The sequence below is a fragment of the Theropithecus gelada genome, chromosome 6 (genome assembly GCF_003255815.1).
Source record: "Theropithecus gelada isolate Dixy chromosome 6, Tgel_1.0, whole genome shotgun sequence".
In the NCBI taxonomy this organism is placed as follows: Eukaryota; Metazoa; Chordata; class Mammalia; order Primates; family Cercopithecidae; genus Theropithecus; species Theropithecus gelada.
The window spans coordinates 140,772,102-140,794,472 of record NC_037673.1 but is presented as its reverse complement, the minus strand read 5'-3'; the positions used below and the strand labels follow the sequence as shown (position 1 = coordinate 140,794,472).

The 22,371-nt window shown below is 37.6% G+C and overlaps 1 protein-coding gene across 2 annotated transcripts in view; it reads right to left on the bottom strand.

Annotated features, from left to right (window-relative positions):
• Positions 1 to 7,199: 7,199 nt before the first annotated feature.
• The window catches only part of KCTD16 (potassium channel tetramerization domain containing 16), a 318,500-nt gene continuing 303,328 nt past the window's right edge, over positions 7,200 to 22,371 (bottom strand). For both annotated transcript variants that reach the window (XM_025387678.1, XM_025387680.1), the window contains one exon: positions 7,200 to 10,920. In XM_025387678.1, the coding sequence (XP_025243463.1) occupies positions 10,466 to 10,920 (455 nt within the window). In that variant the 3' untranslated portion in view covers positions 7,200 to 10,465. The remainder of the gene's footprint in view (positions 10,921 to 22,371) is intronic.

The window sequence follows — 22,371 nt, the reverse complement described above, 5'->3', positions numbered from 1 at the left end:
TCAACAGGGTCTTTAACTTTAAAAGTGTAAAGGGTGGTGCTGATATTATGTAAACACATCAATTTAATTTGGACAAATTATTTTGCTGGTTAGGTCCGACCCAGTGCTCTGGTTTTAAAAGACATGGGGAAGAGGAATTCAACTAAGATTATTAAGTTCCTTCAGCGAACACAAAGATTCCTGATTTTACAGACTAAGCTGGGAGTCATTGCCGATCTCAAGAGTGACTCATTTAAAGCAGATTCTGTTAACAGATTACAGTGGGACTCTCTGAAGTGCAGCTCCCCTAAATTTGTGTTTCTGTGTGTTTTAACTAGAATACCTTTCCAATAATTCATGAATCAATTTCCTAAGGGATAAAAACAGGATAATTAATGAGAGATTTTGACATCTGCCACCCATGATTTACAAAAATACATTAGTTTGTCCGTCTCTAAACTAAACAGGATGTTTTAAGACAAATTCTCCTGATTCAACTTTCTCCTTTGGAATTAAAAATAAATAAATAAAATAAAATGACAGAGGAACATGAAGTTAGGATGATGTAAAACCTCCCCTCTGCTCCAAAATTTTGGGGAGAAAACAATCACTCCTTCAAATGTTCTCAAACCTAATTAGAACATTTCATTGCTTTAAAAAAATGGATTTTCTTTCTTATGTTTTAAGACAACATCTGCAGAAGGCTGGTGAAAAAAGGATTCAGTGACCGTGCTTGATTAGTTTACAAGTGCTTCTGACAGATCTCTGGGAGGAGGGATCTGTGCTAGGACTGTCAGTTGAAGGCATGGGCTTGTGTGCATACAAACTGATCCCAAGGAGCAGCGGGGAATCTCTGTTTGCACAAGTTGACTTTAAATATTTTCCACATTCCCCAATAATATGCAAAGCACATGGCTATGAATGAGTACAAAACTTACTGTATCCTTAAGATGCCCAAAATTCGGTCATTTGGTTGTTATGTCTGTAGAATGCCGAAATAGGTAAGTAAGGTTTTCTTGTATTTGATTTACATTGTTCTTTCTATGAGCAAGTATTTGGGTACTGTATAAACAGGCTTTAAGGGTTATTTGCAGGAGACTAAAAATTTGTGATTATTACAATGTGCCCTTGACCTTTAGTATCTATTTACAGTATGCATATTATAAATTATTTACTATAGCTTTAATAATTAAACAGATAATTAGCTGCACCAACAAATCATGTAGGGACACAGGAACCCTCATAAGTGATAAAGTGAAATTAACCAGGATATAATAAATTAACCAATAGGTAAGTGAAGCACCACTAGGACAATAACCATTGAATTTGTGCTATCATACACTTACATTTTTCTTTTTCTTCTTAAACATTATGACTGTTCATTTGGTAGTGTTTGGGGTTTTTTCTGTTTTTGTTTTTTTGTTTTGTTTTGTTTTGTTTGTTTGTTTTTGAATGAAGAAGTTTGAAAACATGTAGTTTGAAATTCCAACAAATGGTTTGGATAAGAGAGCCAGTTTTTACAAGTTTGGTGTTTCCTTAAATGCACTCTTTTTGGTTTATTATCCATAGATATTAAATCTAAATATTTTTTTAATGTTCTCGGCACCATAAATAAATATATACACTTTTAGTGGGAGAGAATTTTGGAAATTAGAACTATATTAGACCATCTAGGAAACCAAATATAAATTGTAATAATAATAAGTTCTCCAAACTCAAAATTCCAAAGTTTTAAGCTATGAGCTTTGTTCATGGGTGTATACATATGTATAGCTATATAGATATGTATATATATACATTAAGATAGATGTACACACATATGTACATATATACACATAATTTTACACATAAACACACACAACACACATAAATACACACACTTCTCACACAGACACATACACACTCACACACATGCACGTATTTCGGTGAAGTTTCTTTTCTAAAGCTGCCTCTCTTTTTCCCAACTTATAAGAGTAACAATGAGATGCTGAGGGCAGTTAATTACATTTGGACTTTTGACCTGTCTTGAATAAAAAACTGAGATTTGTTTAACAAGCCAAAAGATGAAAATAGCAGAGACATAGATACACTCATATATAAACACACATAAACATGCTCATACACCTATTTTACTTCCCCTGAAGCTTGCCCTAGTGACCTGTATGCAGCACAGCAAGCAATTGCAGGTGTCATTTTCTCCTGACATGGAAGCTAGCTTATCATGGTGAGTTTCTTAGGATGTCAGTGCTCACCAGATACTTGTTCTACAACATTATTGCCCCCTTGAAAATTTTTGTGGCATAAAGTACAACCTGTAGCAAATCTGCCCTTCCTTTACCTTCTAGGCAGATGCAAGTCTAATGGCATTTGCAATTAAAAAAAATAAAACTGATGACTTTTAGGAAGGATGTCAGACTGAGATCCCACCTTGTTTAGAATAGGAGAGAGTAGAAACAGGCAAAGTTCAGAGAATAGAGAGAATAGGTTGTACAATGAGATGGTTGAGCCAGCAGCCTTTAGAGTTTAAAAATCTCAGAGGAAAATCTGGCTCTGCCACTTTTTAGCTATGAGCCTTTATGTGCTACTTTATCTTTCTGAGCCTCACTGACCTCATCTGTAAAGAGAGGATAGTGGTAGGGCTTACTTCATTGGATTATGATAGGATTAAATGAGATAAGGCATGAAAAGTACTTAGTAGAGTTTTTGGTACATAATAATAAATCTGTAATATATATTATCTATAACTTGATATTTAAACCATAATTCTAGAATATTGATCAGAACTACATACAGAAATAATGTCAGTCTAGGATCTGAATGAACTTAATTCAAGTTCTTTATTCCAAATTTGATTGCTTAGACATTATAATGCTCATGACAGTGACCTATATATGGTATGTACCCAACAAATATTTGCTGGATATATGCATAAACGAACAAATAAATGACTGATTTAAACTTTCTGGGTCCTTAGTTTCCTGTGCATAAAATGGAATTAGAACGACCCTATCATTATTCCATCCCTGGGATGTTGGTATGATAAATTAAAAGAAAAATGTCAAATCATATCAGACACAAATGTGCTTTGTGTTCTAATAAAGTCAGTACATGTAAACTAAACAATAAGGCTCAGTAGCCAGGACTTGTGCTTAGACTTTGTCACGTTTGGAAATAAGAACATGGGAGCCCCCGCTGTGTAAGTCTACGAAACATATTTTCCAATAAGATTTTACCATCCTCAGTGAGGGAATATTCAACTCAAAGTAACAAAGTGTATGATAAGCAGTTACAGACAATGAAATCGTTGGCCTGCTCTAAACACTTTGTCCCCCTTACTGGTTTCATTTCTGAGAGCACCTTGTGGTCTACTGTTGATCAGCTTGGGAAACATCTTTAACAGGATCATGTAAACTGAAAGGGATCCCAGAGTGCTTCACAACAAGCGCATTTAGCTGTTAAAAGATTGACAACATCCCTGAAGTATAATTTTTCTGAAGCAGAAAGACTGAAGTAGAAGAAGATAAGACACATAAACGACAGGCCTTCCTCATCACTACCAGATCCCTGGAAAAAGTTTCCTGTTTCTCTAAATCTCAGCTTTCACATGTGTATAAAGAGATAATTACGTGTAACTTCAAATAATTTCCATACATATAATTCCTTTACACATTTAAACTGGTTCTGATTTTTATTTTTCTATTTTATCCTATTTCTTGACCTGGAAGACTTCCGTATATGGTACAGAAAAAAAAAAAATGCCTTGACAAATTTAAACCCATGCTTAATTTAGAGTTTCTCAAGCTAAGCACTATTGACATTGTGGGCTGGATAACTTTTTGATATGGAGGGCTTTCCAGTGCACTGTAGGATATTTAGCAGCAACTCTGGCCTATACCCATCAAGTGTCAGTAGCACCCCTCAAATCATGAAACAAAAAATATCTCCAGGCATTGCCAAAAGACCTCTGGGATGCAAAACCACCCCTGGTTGAAAACCATGGCCTTAATTGCACATAACCCACATGAATCAAGGAGAGTTTCCTGAAATTTTTCTGTCTCTCACCTAAAGGTGTAGATATAACACTGACCACTGGCTGCAATTAAAAAAGACTACTGATGATTAATGTGTATTCTATGTCTATTTTAGCTTTGAAAAATGCATTGTTTTTTTGAATAAGATGCCACTCTTCACTATATACGTGGATATGAGTTTGAATTTTCCCCAGAAAATAGTATTGTTTGAATTCCACATGAGGAGACCAGCTTTACTTAACATTCTCAAGGACTGACATCCACAGTAAAGACAAACTATTGTGCTGAAATAAAAAGCTGTTAAACTATGCAACCAAAGGCTTTTTCCACACACTCAGATAGCACTCCCACACACATTATCCACTGAACTGACATAAACCTAAAAATTGCACATGGTTATGTGCACACTCACACATGCACACTGATATAATTTGAAAGCAACTCTCATTACTTTATTAAACATCAGTTCTGCTTCCATTTGTGATGGATGGAGACCACGTCAGCAGGAAGAGAATATAAAGTTATGTTGATTTTTCACTGTGCAAATGCAGGTAAATTATCTAAAGGTCAATTCTAAAAATAAACTGATAAGATGGAGGAGGTTGCTGGAGACAAGAGACTTAATAAACCCTCTGGTTGGCATATAAGTGCTTTTACAAAGCTGATTAACAGGAAGATTACCCCCGCCCTCCTCCAGGACAAGCCCTTGATAGTTGCTAGGCCAGGCACATTTTTCTTTATCCTTTTAAAAGTAAATTTCCTAAATAATGCAAGGATGACAGTCTGGGACCTTAACATTTTTTACCTAATTGGCAACAAAATTTGTTCACAAACAAGAGAAACATTTTTGAACCTTAGGAAGCTGGGACAGAAAAGGAATCCCACTTAGGAAGCAGAGGAGAGAGAGCAACAAACTGAATCAAATTTAACCATTTTTGTTTTAATCTTGGCCAGTTTAACATAATTAGTTGCTCATGTTCAACAGTTTCATTAAGCATACTTCACTTTCCTTTGGCAATAATATTTACTCACATATTCACTCATGATCATGACAAGTGTGATCTCTATTTTTATCTTTCTTATAATGTGGGAATTTGGTATGTATCCAGTTATTCTGTTAAATGAATAGAGTCAATTGGATCATTGAAACCCGTTTGAATTCACTCTTTCTTGCTTTCTTTTTCTTTTCTTTTCTTTTTTTTTTTTTTCTTTTTTGGCATTTATTCTCAAACATGAGTTTGGCTTCAAATTTTTAGTTAATGTCAGGGTTCATGATCTTCAATTATCTGAGAGCTTCATAGTCCTGATTGAGTCAAATTGGACAAATTTAGCAGTTCAATGGCACAGGATTTGTTTGGTAAAACGTAGCTGAATTCACTAATCATTCCATATTCATTTTGGTTATATTTTATGTGCAGTTAATGGAATCACCTTTGGGGCCATATACATCATTAAATTATGGGTCACTTTCAATTTCCTCCTACTCATACTAAGTAAGGGCCTAGAAATAAACAACTCTCCTTGGGAAAGACCATTATTTTTATTTCTTGTTGGGTATCATTAGAATACATCTCACTCAGAGATGTGCTCCCATCTACCCAGAGCTAAGACTATAATAATGTAGGCTTTTATTTTGGGAAAAAACCCATACACATACACACACAATATGGAGAAAGGGTTATGGTTGACATACAGCAGATGAAATGGCAAAGAATTCATGAAAATCTATTCTGCCCTAGTCTTAGGATGTTTTTCTTTGGGTTTTTTCCCTTAAGATAATGAATAATGCATGCTTTGACTTATTTGTAGTGGGAAGGAAGTAAGAGAAAATGAGGAAATGCTTCTAAGAAGTAAAGGAACTGTTGGTCTCTGCATATTCCCTAAATAGCAGAATTTTTCAAAATAAGGTCTATAGACAATCTTCATCAAAATTATTAAGGAGACTAGCTCAAAATACAAATTTCTTGGCCCTGCTTCAAGTTTCCGAATCAGACTCTTTGAAGATAGGTTGAAGGAATCTGCATTTTTACAAGTGCTACACATGAATTTTATGCATACTGAGTATTAAAAAACACTGTTAAAAAGCTTGCAATGGAGATCACTGGAAAAAGAATCTCCATTCCAACATATACAGCAAGATGAGAATAATAGGCATTTCAAACAAATAAGCTCTGTGCTTGCATCACAAGGCTGTGATTATTAAAGTTTAAGACTCTATTCTTTCAGCAGTGGTAGAGAGCAATAACCATTTTGTCTGAAACCAGAATGATGAAGGCAATATAAATCAAACCTATGCCAGCAGGTTTCATTTGGTCTAATTTCTCTGCAGATATTAATCATTATACAGTTCTATACAAATGACATGTAACTCCATTGTAACTCAGGATACCGAATGTTCACTCTGGTTCTTTCTCTAGTGTGCTATTTTGACAATATAAAAGAAAATAAATAAATTAAAAGTGTGGGGCATCAAGATTGCAAGACGTCAATAATACCAAGACATTAAAGAGAGAAATGGTCCATGCTAAACTTGTAACCCAGCATGCAAATTGGCAAAAACGTTTATCTGCCAAAGAGTCACCATAAGGAAAAATGAATTCCCTTCGTTTTTCCTTTGAAAATTGGTGTGTCAGGTGGAGGTGACAAAGAATTCTTCCTAAAAATTCACAGAAAGAATCTTATTAATTCTAGTAAAGATCATCTAGAAGACGAAGGCTAGTCAAATTCCATGGCATAGTATATAGTGGCAGAAAATACCAGCACTCAAATTCACAGATCCACTCTATAGTAGATACAAAGTTGGAAGGCTGGAAATGCAACAAAGGAAAATGTATAAGAATCAAAATTTGGTTCCCATTGTGGGAGCTGGTGTCAAGTAATTTTGCAAAACACCATACATGCCTTCCTTTTGTCTCATTGGAGCATGTTTTGTCTGACACCAACAAAGGATACTCAGAGAAGAATCTAAAGCCCAGGAAAGCAAAAGTAATCCAGAAGCACAGGAAGTAATGGGTCCCAGAACAAGCAACACATCTGTGCCTATGGATAAAGGTTCCTCTGAATCGAACAAGGCTAACTGAAAAGAGAAAAGTTCCATGTCAGCACCCTTTAATAAATGTGTTCCCCCAAAATGAATTGGTTGGAATAGATACAACTATGAAGGAATAAAGAGCAAAGGGAAAACTTATTATTTGTGCATTGTTCCCCCTTTTATTTTAATTCACCGTGCATGCATTTTCAGTAAGATAACTGTGCCTATAAATACAAAGGATAACATCAGTGCATATATTGGAAGCCACTTCACTTCATTATTTTTTGACAGCATTTCAGTGCAATTTTTCCTAGCGGGGGAAAGAAAATCACACTACCATATGATCTAGTAGTTTTATATTCCTGTCTTCCCCTTTTCCTGCTGAATGTGGATCAGTTCATTTTTGATAGTGGGTAGAAGGGCTTTGTAAATACGTTTCTGACTTTAGACGACTCACATACCTTTAGAGAATGATCTCCCCAAGCTCACTGGATTTTAGTGGGATTTCCCAGAAGGCAATCTAAGTTGGGGCTCCATACATGTGATTCCCCATTCATTGTATCCATTTGATATTACTACTTTCTTTATATTAGCAATTTATGGCCCTTGTCATAACCAATGTTCTAGAAGCAAACCACATACATTTTTTGTTCAGAATTAAACAAAAAGTTCTAAAAACTATTTTAACTTCAGGGAAACATGCCCGAGTCACAGTAACTACCAGAGTTACTAGAGTATGTACTCTTACAACTCACTTACCCAGAACTCATTTCCAATGTTGCAGGCTACCTGAACCTCACTTGATAACTCCACTCAAACTAGGTACTTTAAGCCTCCTCAGAGCCTTTTACTGGCCAGGTCTATGTTCATCTCTATACCAACACTCACACAAATAAACGCCATGCTATTGTCTTAGTTACTTGAATATTTTACTATGGGATGGGTGCCAGCCGAGAGGTGGCCCAAAATAAAAATACTGCTGTTGTGATTGTTTTAAACAGGTTTTCTATCCTAGCTTTGTTCACTGGGTATATAAGGAATGTCAGAGCAGAGAAAACTGATGACAGGTCAGGGGTCAGAAGAACACTGCCATTAACACTCCTTTTGCAGTGTTTAATTTCCTGTTTAAAGAATGTAGTAGAAATATTGGGTTGACTATCATCTTAATTCTTTAATTCTTATGAGGGTATCTCTCTATCTTGAGGCCATTACAGTCAGGTCTGAAATTTAAGGAAGTTGGAACTTTGGCCATTTTAGTTAGACACCAAAGTCTTTGACAGCACTTCCAGTGATAACACAATTATCATATGACCAAAGTGAGTTTCAGGATATTTTCCCCAAATTCAACTTCTTGACCCATTAAGCTCTGTGATTCTTTGCAAGATCTTCTGTTATTAGGATGATGGTATTTTCATGTGCTATCAAGAAACATTGAAAATAATGAAGACATACTGGTAGGCTTTACAAACAAAGCTATGTTGTAGTTAAGATCAAATATCTGCTAATATATTAATACAGAAAAGAACATCACTTAAATTCATAAATTATAATTCTCTTGACAACTCAACTCCCAAGATATACTTTCTTTTTCACTTATGTAAAAACTTTAAACTCCATTCAAACCTTCAGGACAAGGAAAACTTAGCTGAGCCTGTCATCCAAGTGTGAAGGTGAGAATTACAAAAATTCAGAAAAATATTCATATACTAATCATCACTAAGAACAGAAATCAAGACAGAACAATGTGCATCAATGAAAGATTTTAAAAGGAAGAAATTAGTCATTGTTTTCCTCCTACAGATATCATCCAATTGCCTTTATTACCTGTGGTACACATACACACATGCACACACACGCAATGAAACAAATTAGGAGTGCTTGGCACACAATTAATAATTGACAAATCAATTTTTGGTTACTACTGAAATGCATGAGGAATGCTGAAAATAAAAACTGGTCTTTCAACCTTCATGTAGCACAAGTCTATGAAAGAGCTATTGGTACCTTAGTAAAATACAGAGTTACATGGATGGATGGCTATTAGCGGTTTCTTTTTGGCTGTGTCTATACTGGTCAGGATGTAATTGAAAAAGATTGTTTCATTTAGAAATCTGAAACCTTAACTTTGGAGCTTCAGTTACCTTGCTGGGTTGTTACAAACATCATAAAAATGACACAGCTAAACCCTAGCATGGGCACAGCCAAACCCCGAATCCAAAAGGCAAACAAAAAAGGCTACCAGCAAGTAAAAATGTAGCTTCGTAGCTTAAAATTTTTATAAGAAATTATTAGATTGTATGTGGAATACAACTTTCTCTAAAACAAACAAAAGGCCAGACCCTTATTTGAGTACTGTGTGTTGTCCTTAGTTCCACAACACAGGAACACAGAACTTAATGTGGATTACGTGGAAAGGCCACACCATTAAACTGTGGGCAGTAAGAACTCTGAAAACATGGAGAGAAAGGTGATAATTTAGTTCAGGGTAGAGAAGGCTGAGTGTGGGGTCATTTAGCAGAAAATTTTGCGAATACGAACGTTTGATGTTTTAACACAAAGAATGTTTGACCAGCTCTCCTCATCCTCTCTTAATGCAGACAAAGAGCAAAGCAGTAAAATGGAGCCTGAGGGTATTAATTTCAAAATAAGGAATACAATTTGTTGATGATGAGGGTCATTTGATGTTAGAAAGCGTTGTGAAGAAAGGTTGGGAAATCTTCCCAAAAGAATTTTAAGAAAGAGTCAGAAGCTCATCCATCTGAAATGTTCTAAGAGAGGGCTGCTGGGAGCAGGAGTACAGCCCTTGGGATGTCTAGGCCCTGGCATCGTGTGCGTAGTGTGTATATACATACTTAGTTGTGCTTATGTTGCACAAATACTCATGCATACAGAGTCAATATAAACTGGCACATATAGATTTGAGTGAAAAGTCATATAAATCTGCCATTGCCCCCTTACCCCATAAACAAAAGGAAAAAGCAAAATTTAAAATTCCAAACTTATGCCATTGGGCCAGATCTTTTTTTTACCATACCCTCATTCAAAGGAGGGAGGTAGAAGATGAGAGAAAAAAACCCGCTTTGGGATAAACGATTCCCAAGGCCTCTCAGCTACTTTTATATAGCTGACTCTCATTATATATAAGATACTTAGCACATGGGACCAAGTAAACAAACAAATAACTAAAAAAGATTTTCTTGTACTTCCACATCTAGCAAGAAATCTACCCTGTGGATTTACATGTTAAGGTGAACTAGGTAAAGTAGGCAGTAGTATATCAATGGACTATTGTGTTCTAAGAAATGTACATCATTAGTTGTATTTTTTCCTTTAAAATATGAATTCCTTTTAGGAGGTTAATTTCAAAATGAAGACTTTTTTTTTTTTTTTTTTTTTTTTTAATCTTCCCACCCCCAGCCCTCCCTTATAGATGATACTTCCGTAAAAGTTCAGATTGCCAAGGATGTTTTCTCTCGGGAAACCGATCTGGAATTTTGATTTTTAGGAAATCCTGGATACATTTCTCCAGCTCCTCCTCAATTGACAGCTTTTCTTTAACAGCTTTTTTTTTGCTGCTCATGTTCGATTCCCTGGAGCCTGAAGTCAGAGTCCGGAGTAAGTCGCTTTTCCGCCGCATCTCTGACTGTTGGATCAGCTGGACAGGGCCCTTCTTGATGGGACGGTCCAGAGTCTGGATGTTGGTCTGGCGTGTCACGGGACCACAGATGACCGTCTCCTGGGGAGAGCTGGCCTCAGACTGGCTGTCGCAGCTGGATGTGGAGAGGTCATTGCAAGACGTGCCACTCTCCCCTTCTTTGTCACCTTTGCCATTCTTGCAGCAGCAATCGCAGTGTGAGGGTGACCATCTGGAAGGCTCACCTGAAAAGAAAGCACAGGACCCAAAGGATTATTGCCAGCCAGGTCAGTTGGAGTAGCAGTATAGCACTTGGACATACACACAAACACATATAAGAGAAGCACCATGGAACCATGCTTTTAGAAAAAGTGGGGTGGTACCCAGGGTGGGCTGCAACAGGAGCCAAAAGCCAAGTCCATGAGGGGAGGAAATTAATGATGGCATGCTATATAAGAAGAAATATAGTATAATGTTTGAGCCCATGAGCACGGGAGTCAGAAATACCCAGCTAACATCATTTATTAAGCTTGTCACCTTGGCACATTCCTTAGATTTTCAGAGTCACTTTCCTCATCTGTGGTTTAAGGGTAATAATTTTCCTACTATCTGGAGTTACAGGAAGGAGTTAGATAAGTCAAAATTCTTAATGCAGTATCTCTCTCACAGTAAACTCTCAATAAAAGCGAGCCGATTTCCCATAGCTGATGAAAAGCTCCAAGTGACAGCAGTCAGGTACAACAGGAGGACGCTATCAAAACAGAATGACAGTAACCAAAGAAGGGGGACTGACTCTGTGCCTGTCCCTATCTGGGTATCTCTCAGCTCCTTGGTCCTCAACGAAAACTCTGTTAACTCAGTAGTTTCAATTTCAGTCTCCATATAAGGAAACTAAGACCCCAAGAGTTTAAGAAACTTGCCAGAGTTTGTACAATTTGAAAGTGGCAGAGCTGAGATTTGAATACAGACCTTCCAAGGGCCATAACAATACCAATTAACCATTTTATTCAGTATCCTTGTTAGTAAAATCTTTGCTTCTACTTCAAAACAATTTTCAGGTTATAACTTCTCTGAATTTCTTGTTAACCTCTCCTCAGACATATTTGCTTTTTTCTCCTCTCTGAATTATAGTTCTACTTTGTAAGTTCCTCTATTATAGCACATATTACATTTTGTTGTATATCATATTAGCTACTAGGCCATGAGCTCCTTAATATGAGCATAGTGAAGTATCCTTTTTTGTAATAGAGCAAATACGCCAAGGAACAATGTAGAAATTCAATAAAAGGCCGTATTATAACTTTTAAGTATCTGGATCTAGCCACACCTGAAGCTAGTCTTGCCAGTGAGCTTTTCATTTATATGATAAACTATATTCTGTGTCATTTTTTCAGCCAATGTGAGTCCCTCTTCTCCCATTCCTCTGAGTCTTGACTCATAATACTGCATTTAGCAATTTGAAGGCAGAGCAATGTTGCAGATGCACAGTGGCTCCATGAACCAGAAAAAAAAAAAAAAAAAAAAAAAGTCCACAATCATGGCACAAAGCAACTTCCTAAAAATAAGTCACTGCCCCCCACTGCCACCCTCTGAACAACCACAGTCTTCCTGGAGTCATAAACTTAATACTATTTACTGATCATGTATTACATGCTGGGCACTTCTACAATTCTTTGTACTTAATCCATAAAAATAAAGAGAACAAATTCCTTTATGATGTTGAGGACAAGGATAATGTAGTACCTTTATATAGTTTTAAAGGAGACCCCATTTTGGTTTACACCATATCTTATTCTCATGAATCATAAGTCACATTATGTAGGATCTTACTTTATTGCCATTTCTAACATAGTCAAAGTAGAGAAAACTTAGAATGAAAACTATTAGGAAAGTTATGTCCTATCTTCTTGGATAATGCCTGTCCTTTACACACTAAATGATTTAAACATATACCTACTTATCTCCATACAATTTTTAAAGAGAAAGTAAAACAAAAGTTTCTATAAATCACAACTCCAGAAGTATTCCTAAATTATACCCACTCTTTCAAGTCACTTTCTAAAATGTGACTGAGTAATCATTGTGTTTTTAAAGCTGTTAAACTAAATGCAACAATCCAATTAGCCAAAAGGAATCACAATAGCAGTATTGTTCTAGTTATCTCATGCTATTATACATTTTCCATGCAATACAGAAACTGTTCAACATATACCAGCTGGTGACTGAAAATATCAGTAATAGAAAATGGTTTCTGTCTGCCAGCATACATTTTGAGGGCATCATTTTTTACCTTCACTAGGCAGAATCTGCTTCTGCTTCCCCAAACTCGGCAACCCCTATACCAAAATGACTTAACTGAGAAATGGTTCCAATGAATTGCACTGAAGAAAAGTAATCACATCAAACCAGTGACAATCTGGTTTTAAACCTTTTTGAAAAAGTGCAGAAATTGAATTTAGCTTTTACAAAAAGAAAGAAGAGGGAGAGGGGAAATACAAAAAGGAAGAAGAGAAGAAATATATGCTGGGAAACACCTATTACCTTAAAGCAAGATTACAAAATATTTTGGCCATAAACCCTGCTGAACCAGTAGAGAAGCAATTGCTGTGTCTTTTTGTCCAAGAGTCAATCACCTTCCCCATGGTTAAGTCATTTCATTCAATGGACCCAGAAGAAAACTTGAGACTTCTACAAAAGTTTTTGTTTGGGTTTTGTTGTTGTTGTTGTTGTTGTTGTTGTTTTGAGACAGAGTCTTGCTCTATCGCCCAGGTTGGAGTGCAGTGCTGCTACGATCTCAGTTCACTGCAACCTCCACCTCCTAGGTTCAAGCAATTCTCCCACCTCAGCCTCTTGAGTAGCAGGGACTACAGGCAACTGCCACCACGCCCAGCTAATTTTTTGGTATGTTCAGTAGAGAGGGGGTTTCACCATGGCCAGGTGTGTCTTGAACTCCTGACCTCAAGTGATCTGCCTGCCTCGGCCTACCAAAGTGCTAGAATTATAGGTGTGAGCCACCGCACCCAGTCTTCCCAAAGTTATTTTAACAACATAAACACCATCATGTGAAGGATTTCTGTATATTCATGTGGAAAATTGCATGAAGCCCTCACTATGTGCCAAGCCAGGAACCTGGCAACGGTGTAGTTATTTCCTCCCTGAACTGCTGGGATGATCAGGTATTTAAATGTCATGTGGGATCCTCCAGCTACCAAACAGAAGTATTGCTTTCCACTTACTCTGGGCACTATCACTATCAAAGGGAAATTAAGCAACTTAATTCTCGTGGAGGTTGTCATGCTGCCGTGTTTCAAGATTTTATGAGAACATTTGACTGTTTTACTTGCCATTTATTTCGGCAAGATAATTTATGAGATGGCTTCTGAAGTCTATATATTATATTAAACCAAAAAAGAAAGATGATAGGATCAGAAGGGCCCCATCCAGCTCATCCAATATTATAGGATTAATAGTACTACAGCCCAAAGGTAGTCCTACATGAAGAGTCGTTGTGAAGTTTGAAAAATAATCAAACGTGAGAAGATGACCACCCCATATCTTTTCTAGGAGCACTGTCTGCCTGACCACCCTCTTCCCAAGAACCTAATTACAAGCAAAGAGGTTTTAAATCAGAACACAGAAATGACACATGTAAGCTCCAGACCCTTTGACCTTGCAGAACCACTGTGATGTGCTTACAAGTCTTGGAAAGTATGGAAAGATCTATGAAAGGTCAGTTCTGTAACACAAAGTATTCTAGAATCCCCCCAATTATAGCAAATAACGATCTCATAAATACCTTGGTACTTCAAATTGCAACGTATTTTGCTTCCAATTTGCTGAGGTTTCAATACTGGCTGGAATAATTCTCTCCATTTGGGGAGAAAATAGGTTACAATTGATTAGCCAGATGTGGGAAGAAAACCATTTCATTCCAAGAAAAGTCTGATTTATTGATATTAAAAAATCAGGAAATCTATTGCCTGTTTGGGGAGTTATTATCTAGTTGCTGGTCAGAGAACCTAATAGCTCTACCTTGTTTTTTAATAAGTCATTGCTGAATTTGTTGAATATGATTTTTGGTGCCTGCTGCATAAGAGTGGCTTGATAAATGTTTGATGAATAATCAATGAATGAGCTGAACACATATGTTGAATTGTATCAAGTTGATAACATGGCAGTGCAGGTCTCAGGCGCCAGAGTCAGGCTTCACAATTTGTCACCTATGAGACCTTACATAAATTAGTTCAACTCTCTGAGCCTCAGTTTACTCATCTGAAGAATAAGGCTGTTAATAGTATTCTCTTCACAGGGCTTTGAAGAAAATTAAATGAGGTAGCTAATGTGAAAGATGTTTCATAATTTGGGGCACAGTTATACATCTTTGTTCTACTACAATCCTGACGCTATTCCATATGAAGGAAACAAATCAAGGGCTTGCTGTATAATTATAATGCTTCCATCAGTACACTACACAACTAATTCTTAGGTCTAGCTGGAATATCACATTAATAATGACACTGATATTACAGCTGGATGCATCAGGAAAATGTGTATTCAGTACTTAGTAATGTCTGCCTCAGCATAGGAATGGTGTGACCAATGAGTGACCACAAGCACATACTGTGTGTGGCACATGGTGTGTGAACAGGGAATGTTTTTGGAGAAAAAGGAGTCTTTACAGTGCAATGCTTAAAATTTCACAAATGGATGAGCTCTTCAGGATAAAAATTTACTTGAAAACACATCAAATAAACTCAAATCCAGAATGGGAAAGAATTTGCATTTTGGATTAAACAGGGAGAGGCAGGAAACTCAGTTATATTAAGTCCTTAAAGCCCTAAATCTTCAAGCATTTTACAACTTAGAGGACTAATCAAGCAAATGGTATGATTAGACTTGGCCCCCTTCCACTATAGACCTCACTGTGTCAGTTCTTACTGATAAAGAAGAACTTAAAGAGGAAAGACTACAGAATATTTCTCCTCTATGAAAAATTCAAACTGAGCTGAGTGAAACATGACTTAGCAAACTCACAAAGTGCTTATGCATTTTTAAAAGAGGCAGCTCTGCAATGTACCCACACTTCAAATTTTCCACCTGCTAATGGCTGTGAGCACAATGCACATCATTTACTGCAACAGCTGGGAAAACTGCTTTTCCCTGTCTTCTCTGTCAATGATGTAGGAGCCTGCCAGTCTGGGAGCTAGGTGGCCAGATTTAATTTATCGAGGCTGCTGAAAGGCTTTCTTGGTATCCCAGTTGAAAAGTCAATAATGGCCAAATTGATGTTTTTATAATTCTGCTAACCTTGAAAAAGATATTGCATACTGAGAGACCGGGAATAGGCCGGCTATGAGAGCTTCTGAAAAAAGTTTGTCTTCAAGCTTGACAATCATCGCTTCTTGCTTGCAGTTGACCTTTTTACTCATGAACAGTTGGCCTTGGAGGGGCCCAGTGGGAGCTCCTACTGAGAGATGGTTAGTATGGGCAAGAACAGACAGTTAAACTATCCATGCATCCATCAGAGTCAGTCAGGAACACAGGCACCCCACCAGTTACCTGAACAGGGAGAATTTAACATAAGTATTGGTTAGACAGATATGGGAGAAGTGAAAATGCAAACAGGTAGCAGTAAAGAGACAAAGATAGTGGCTACATGAGGTGGTTACCATCCTTAAGTCTAAGGAGACAAGTAAAAGAAGATGCAGTTATTAGAACCTTAAATCTTAGAGGAGGCATTGTGTGGAGGTTGGACCCAGACATCTGAAGAGGGCATGTGGCCTGCTGGTGCTGGTGTCTCTGAATCAGCCTGGCTCTGGGGATTATAGAGGGGAAAAAAGGGAAAGTGGAACCAACTGCTTTTGGAGTAAACAAAAGCTGAGTTGACGCTGATAGGAGCAAGCAAGGAATTCTTCCCATGTTTTAGTGTCTACTTCTAGCACCCCTATTGACAGAGCCTAACAGAAAGCCAGCTAGGCAAAGGAAAAGTGTAGTTAGCCTGTGTGGTTAACCCAAATCCCAGTCCTGGCATCACAAATAGAGTATAAAGGGATGTGTTTTGCACTGAGAGACAACACCTTAATAACGAGGACACTCCCTGCGAGGGATGCAAAAGAAATGAAAGACACTCTTGACCTGCAGGAATGTGTGCTCTACTGCACAAGCTAGGAAATGAAAATTAAAAAAAAAAAAAAAAAAAATTCACCTCAGTTCAGCTCCTGCCCTGCCAGCCATTTTTTATACTTCAAGGTTTTGTGTGTGATCTTCCCTTTATCAGCCACGCATCCTTCTACTTTCAAGCTAGCCTCAACCTCCTGCCCGTTGCTTTCACAGCACCATAATGTATAAACATGGGTGGGTTTCTAGGTTTATTGGCTTAATGTCTGTTTTCCGCACTAGACTGTAAGGGATGTGCTTGTTTCCTTCTGAATTCCAGACCATGCTCCAGGGCACACACAGATCAGCCTGCCAGGGCGTCTAGTAGCAGATGCTCATTGAATAGCTGCATGATAAATGAATGGGGGAGGAAGCCTGTTATGTACAGAAAGCAAAGTTTAGTTTAGAATGTGTGAACGTGTGTGTGATAGAGTAAACCTTTCACCCAAAAAGAAAAATGGATTGAAAATTCTGACATGCAAAAGACATTAGAATGGAAAATGTTTAGGCATGTTGCTAGACAGTCAATGTACATATGACAAAAACATGCTGACCCAGAGAGGAAAATGGCAAAATCTACAGGCCTATCAAGAACTTTAAAAGTGTTTTACATTTATTTTATATATATAGTTATATATATATATAAATATACATTATATATAAAATGTGTGTATATATTATATATATATTATATATGTGTGTATATATAAATTGACCATCACTCAGTAATTTATTAGTATAAACATCCCTAAAGCATTGAATGATTAGGTAAAAAATTAACTTCCTTAACCATTTAGCCCATGGTTCCTATTTATATAATTTCCCTATTTGATAATGATCAGGCATACCCTCTCAGCTCCGGAGCTTCCAATGTTAGATTTTAGAGCAATGCAATGATTTGTAGAACTGCCTTGCTCTTTTAAGTGTTCCTTGATGACACATGTATTCCACTTTCCAAGTCATTTTTGTGTTTTTCTTGCATTCTTCCTCATTTTATTTCCTCATCTTAGTCTCAGCTGTTTTGGACTAAGATCACACTTGATTACTTCTGCACAAAACATATTTGTTTGCCTACTTTAGGCTCTGCAGCTCATCCTGACCCCTTTTCCTACTTGGTCCTCTTCATCCTAGAGACTTCCTTTTTCATTTTTCTTTTCACTGATTTTTTTTGTAAATTGGAACAAGTCTTTCAAAGCCTGCAGCTCCTCGCAATCAATATCTCAGCATCTTTTGTCTCTTAAAATGAAATGTATATGTATTAACTACAGAGTTTGCGTGTTCCATTCTTCCAGTAAAAGCCTCCTTCTTTCCCTTTCCCTATTTCACATTGCCCTTAAACGACTGTCAACCATGGTGGTGGTACTTCTCAGAGGGGCACACATGACCCCCCCATATTTGAACAGAGTACTCCCCACCCCCTGACCATAGTGGGTGGTTCAGGTAAGTGCATGAGACTCAGGACGGGTGAATCCAAGTCCTCATTGGGACTGTTCTGGTGAAATACGGTGGGTCATATGTGCTCTATGATTTGAGAGGTTGCCAAGCGAGGGGTATGTGAGCCCAATTGCCATCTTCCATACCTAATGGGAGGACTTTCAGTCAGAAAGAAGCCAAGTGAGACAGGCAAAGCTGGGAAATAGTGAAGAGACAGAGACCTACATCTAGCAGTATTTAAATGGGCCCAATCCCTAGGTTTATGATTTTATCTTTTGGTTTAATCTAGTGGGAGTAAATTTTATGTTATAACCAGAGTCCTGAACACTACATTAAATTCATGTAAACGCACTTACTATCTGTTTAACGTACCCTTTTTATCCTCTGAGCACCTATGCAAGTCTAGCACTAATACTGGTCAATGCTTTAGGGGACAGGCAATATTACTATTGCTAAGCTACTTTGTAGGTAACCTGTTTCTTCTCTGGAATGGTAACCGCTTTGCTATACCAGTCCCAACATATTTGACTTAACACCTCAAAAGATGTACTGTAGCTCCCTTGCTACCTATTGTGCATTGCGATTCCAAAAGTGAATAAGGTAACAGTTAACTCTTCCAAACCAGAAACTTGGTGAAATTCTAATAATAGATATTATTTATTGAGAACTCCCTGTGTCTTTTTATTGTGTTCAGCACTTTACATAATTTTATCTTCACAATAATCCTGTTAGTGAATGGTGAATTAGTAATAATCTCATTAGTCAATTAGGATGCTATTCTTTTCTTTTCATGGAAGAAGAAACTGTAGCTAAAAGTGGTTAATTATCTGATCCAAAGTTATAAAGTTGACAAGTGGTGAGAATTAAAACTCAGATCTTTTAAAATACAAAGCATCTGCTTTTTATTTAGTGCACACAATATCCAAACATGAAAATTTTCTATGAGAGATATTTAAAAGTATTAACAGAGTGAAAGAGTTTAAATATTGATGTTAAACATGACTGCCCCAGTGATTCCAGCCCTTCAATAACTTCTAAAAGTAACCAGCTATTCGAACAACTTAAAAGCTCAGGCTTTCTTATGTCTTTTATCATTATATTTACATATAAAATGTAAGTTCCCTTCCCTCTGCCCATTGAAAATAATGAAAAGGACTACCTGAAGGATACAGTGTCAGTGGTTCTCTTCCTGATGTGTGGGACATTTTGTATCCTTCCACCATTACTCAGTTCTACCAGGGCTGCCTTGGTAGCAATCACCAGTGTGTGAAGTGTGCACTTAATTAGTTCATGAAAAAAAAAAAAAAAACCCTTGCTAGTGAATTAAGATATAATATTTGCTAATATTGCTTAATGAATACTCAACAACCAACCAGTATGTGATATCTCCTCCAAAAGGGAAAAAATATATGGCCGGGCAGGCTGGCTCACGCCTGAATCCCAGCACTTTGGGAGGCTGAGGCAGGAGGATCACCTGAGGCTGGGAGTTCGAGACCAGTCTGACCAATGTAGTGAAACCCCGTTTCCACCAAAAATACAAAAATTAGCCAGGCATGGTGGCGGACACCTGTAATCCCATCTACTTGGGAGGCTGAAGCTGGAGAATCACTTGAACCTGGGAGGTGGAGGTTGAAGTGACCAGAGATCGCACCATTGCACTCCAGCCTGGGTGACAAGAGTAACAAATCTACAATAATCTATGGTTTATTGGCAAATGCAAACTTAAACTTCTATTAATCCTCCTGGTTAAAAAAAAAAAAAGTTAAATTCAGAGCAATTGTTCAAGAGCTACAGAACCCTGTGAATTTTGTGAGAAACACAGGTGGAAAAGATCTTAAAACATTTATGAGTCATAAACTACTTGGAAGCAGTGAGGGTTGACCAGAAAATGTAGAATGCATGAGAAGCATGGCCATGATAAGGCCAATCAGGATGCTCATGCAGAATCTCAGTGCTGGCAGACCCACATGACCACAGCAGTGGTTTGAAAAGAGAATCGTGTGAGACCTCGAAGAGACCTGAGAGGCCCCAAGTGGCCCTCATTTTACAATGAGGAAACACAGCTTGGAGAAAGAAAGGGTGTCAGATATACAGCTGGGAAGGTGCAAAGCCACTTGGGCAGAAGGTAAATACAGCAAAATCAGCTGGATAGTGTTTCACATCTGGACAGTCTATCATCTGGGAAGAGGAATTAAAAAGCTCTGAAAAAGAGTCAATTGTTGATTACAGTGAAGATAAACACAGGACAGGGTACTCTGGAGAGAGAAGATTCCTGAAATACAATCACATGCCTAATGTCCAGAAAGGCGAGAGAGAAAGTGAGAGAGAAAGAGACTACGTATGTGATAAGACTGATCTACATTTATCAAACACCTATCCTATGCCACACATTTTACCTGTATTGCTTCACTGAATCCTTGCAATCAGCAAAGGGAGGTAAAAATTGCAATGCTTAATCTCTACCTCCTAGGGCAAATAGGTAGCTAGAGAAGAACAAATGTTCCCAGATGCCAGAATGGCTGACCTTCCATCACAGGGATTTACTCATAATCAAGATCTAAAAGACTTTCTTTTTAAACTGCATATATTTTTGGGAGAAGAATAAATCTCAGACATCTCAGTGTGAATTAGTTTATCACAGTACTTGGGCCCAACAGAGAGGGAAACCTAGAAACTCACATTAGTGATCAATGCCTAGCAAGCAGCAGAAAGAAGAAGGAGGAGGAGGAGGAGGAGGAGGAAGAGGAGGAGGAGGAGGAGAAGGGGAAGGGGAGATGAAGAAGAAGAGGAAGAAGAACTTGCTGGATTAATGAACGTGAGCACCTATCACATGTCATGTGTGATAGTAAGTGCTTTACATTTTATCTTATTCTAACAACACTCTAAGTCAGGGCGCTATTGACATTTGGGCAGAACCGTTCCTTATGGGGACCATCCTGTGCAACGTAGGATGTACGGCGGCATCTGTGGCCTCTATCCATTTATTGCCATTAGCACCTCCCCTCCTCAGTTGAGGCTAGTAAAAATGTCTCCAGATATTGCCAACTGTCCCCTAGGGGTAAAATTGCCTCCAGCTAAGAACCGCTGCTTTCAAATAAATATTCCTATTTTATTGATGAGGAAACTTAATTTCATACAATTTTACTAATTTTCTCATGGCTCAGAAAACTAGTGAAAGGCCAAAGTAGGATTTAATTTTTGGTAGATCCAACTTCAAGATTAGTGCCTATTCCATCACTTATGTTGTAGTGCTCCAGAAAAATGGTGCCTTTCTGACAGGAATGTATTGGGCAAAGACCCAGCCATTATATTCACAATAACTTCCAAAAGAAGCCCGGTGAAAGTAGATGAAGGAAATTGAGTTGTCATTTCACTTTTCACGAAATGGAAAGAACGCCTCGTTTTCACCACACTATCTTCACATGATAACAGAATAGAAAGACTGACAAAATTTAGCAGCTCTGCCTGAACATATATCTCTGCTGACTAGCTAATAAGAAGTCATTATTCCTTTAATTAGGATTTTTAAATGGAGCAAAGATTGAGCTAACTAAATGTTTTTCCCATATAGGCAGATCCTATGTTGGTATTATGTAAAAATAATAGACATCTTTATATTGAATGTTTACTACATGCCAGTTGTGTTCTAAGCACTTTCCTTATAGAAGCTTATTTGAGATTTATAATGTTCCTATGAATCAGACTCTCTTGTCATGCACAGTTTTCAGAAAAGCTAATAGGCACAGGGAGGTCAGCAACTAACCCAAATCTTTCAGAAGTGGAGCTATGATGAAGACTCTGTCAGTGTGACCCCAGAATTTCCACAGAGAAGCAGACACTAAAGCCCAGTGAGTGGCTCAGAGCTTGGGCTTTGAATCAAAGAAATAGGAATCAGCTCTGCTGGTAACTTGCAGCTTCTTCATTAAAAAATGTTGGAAATAACAATGCTTCTCTAATAGCAGAGTGAGAATTGAATGATATGATTTGTCCACAGCATGACCACAGTGCCTAGAAAATATTCAATGCCCATTGAATGATAAGTTTTTAGAAGATAACTGATTGCTTTTGATACCTACATTGGCATGTTTAATATTAACCACAGTATG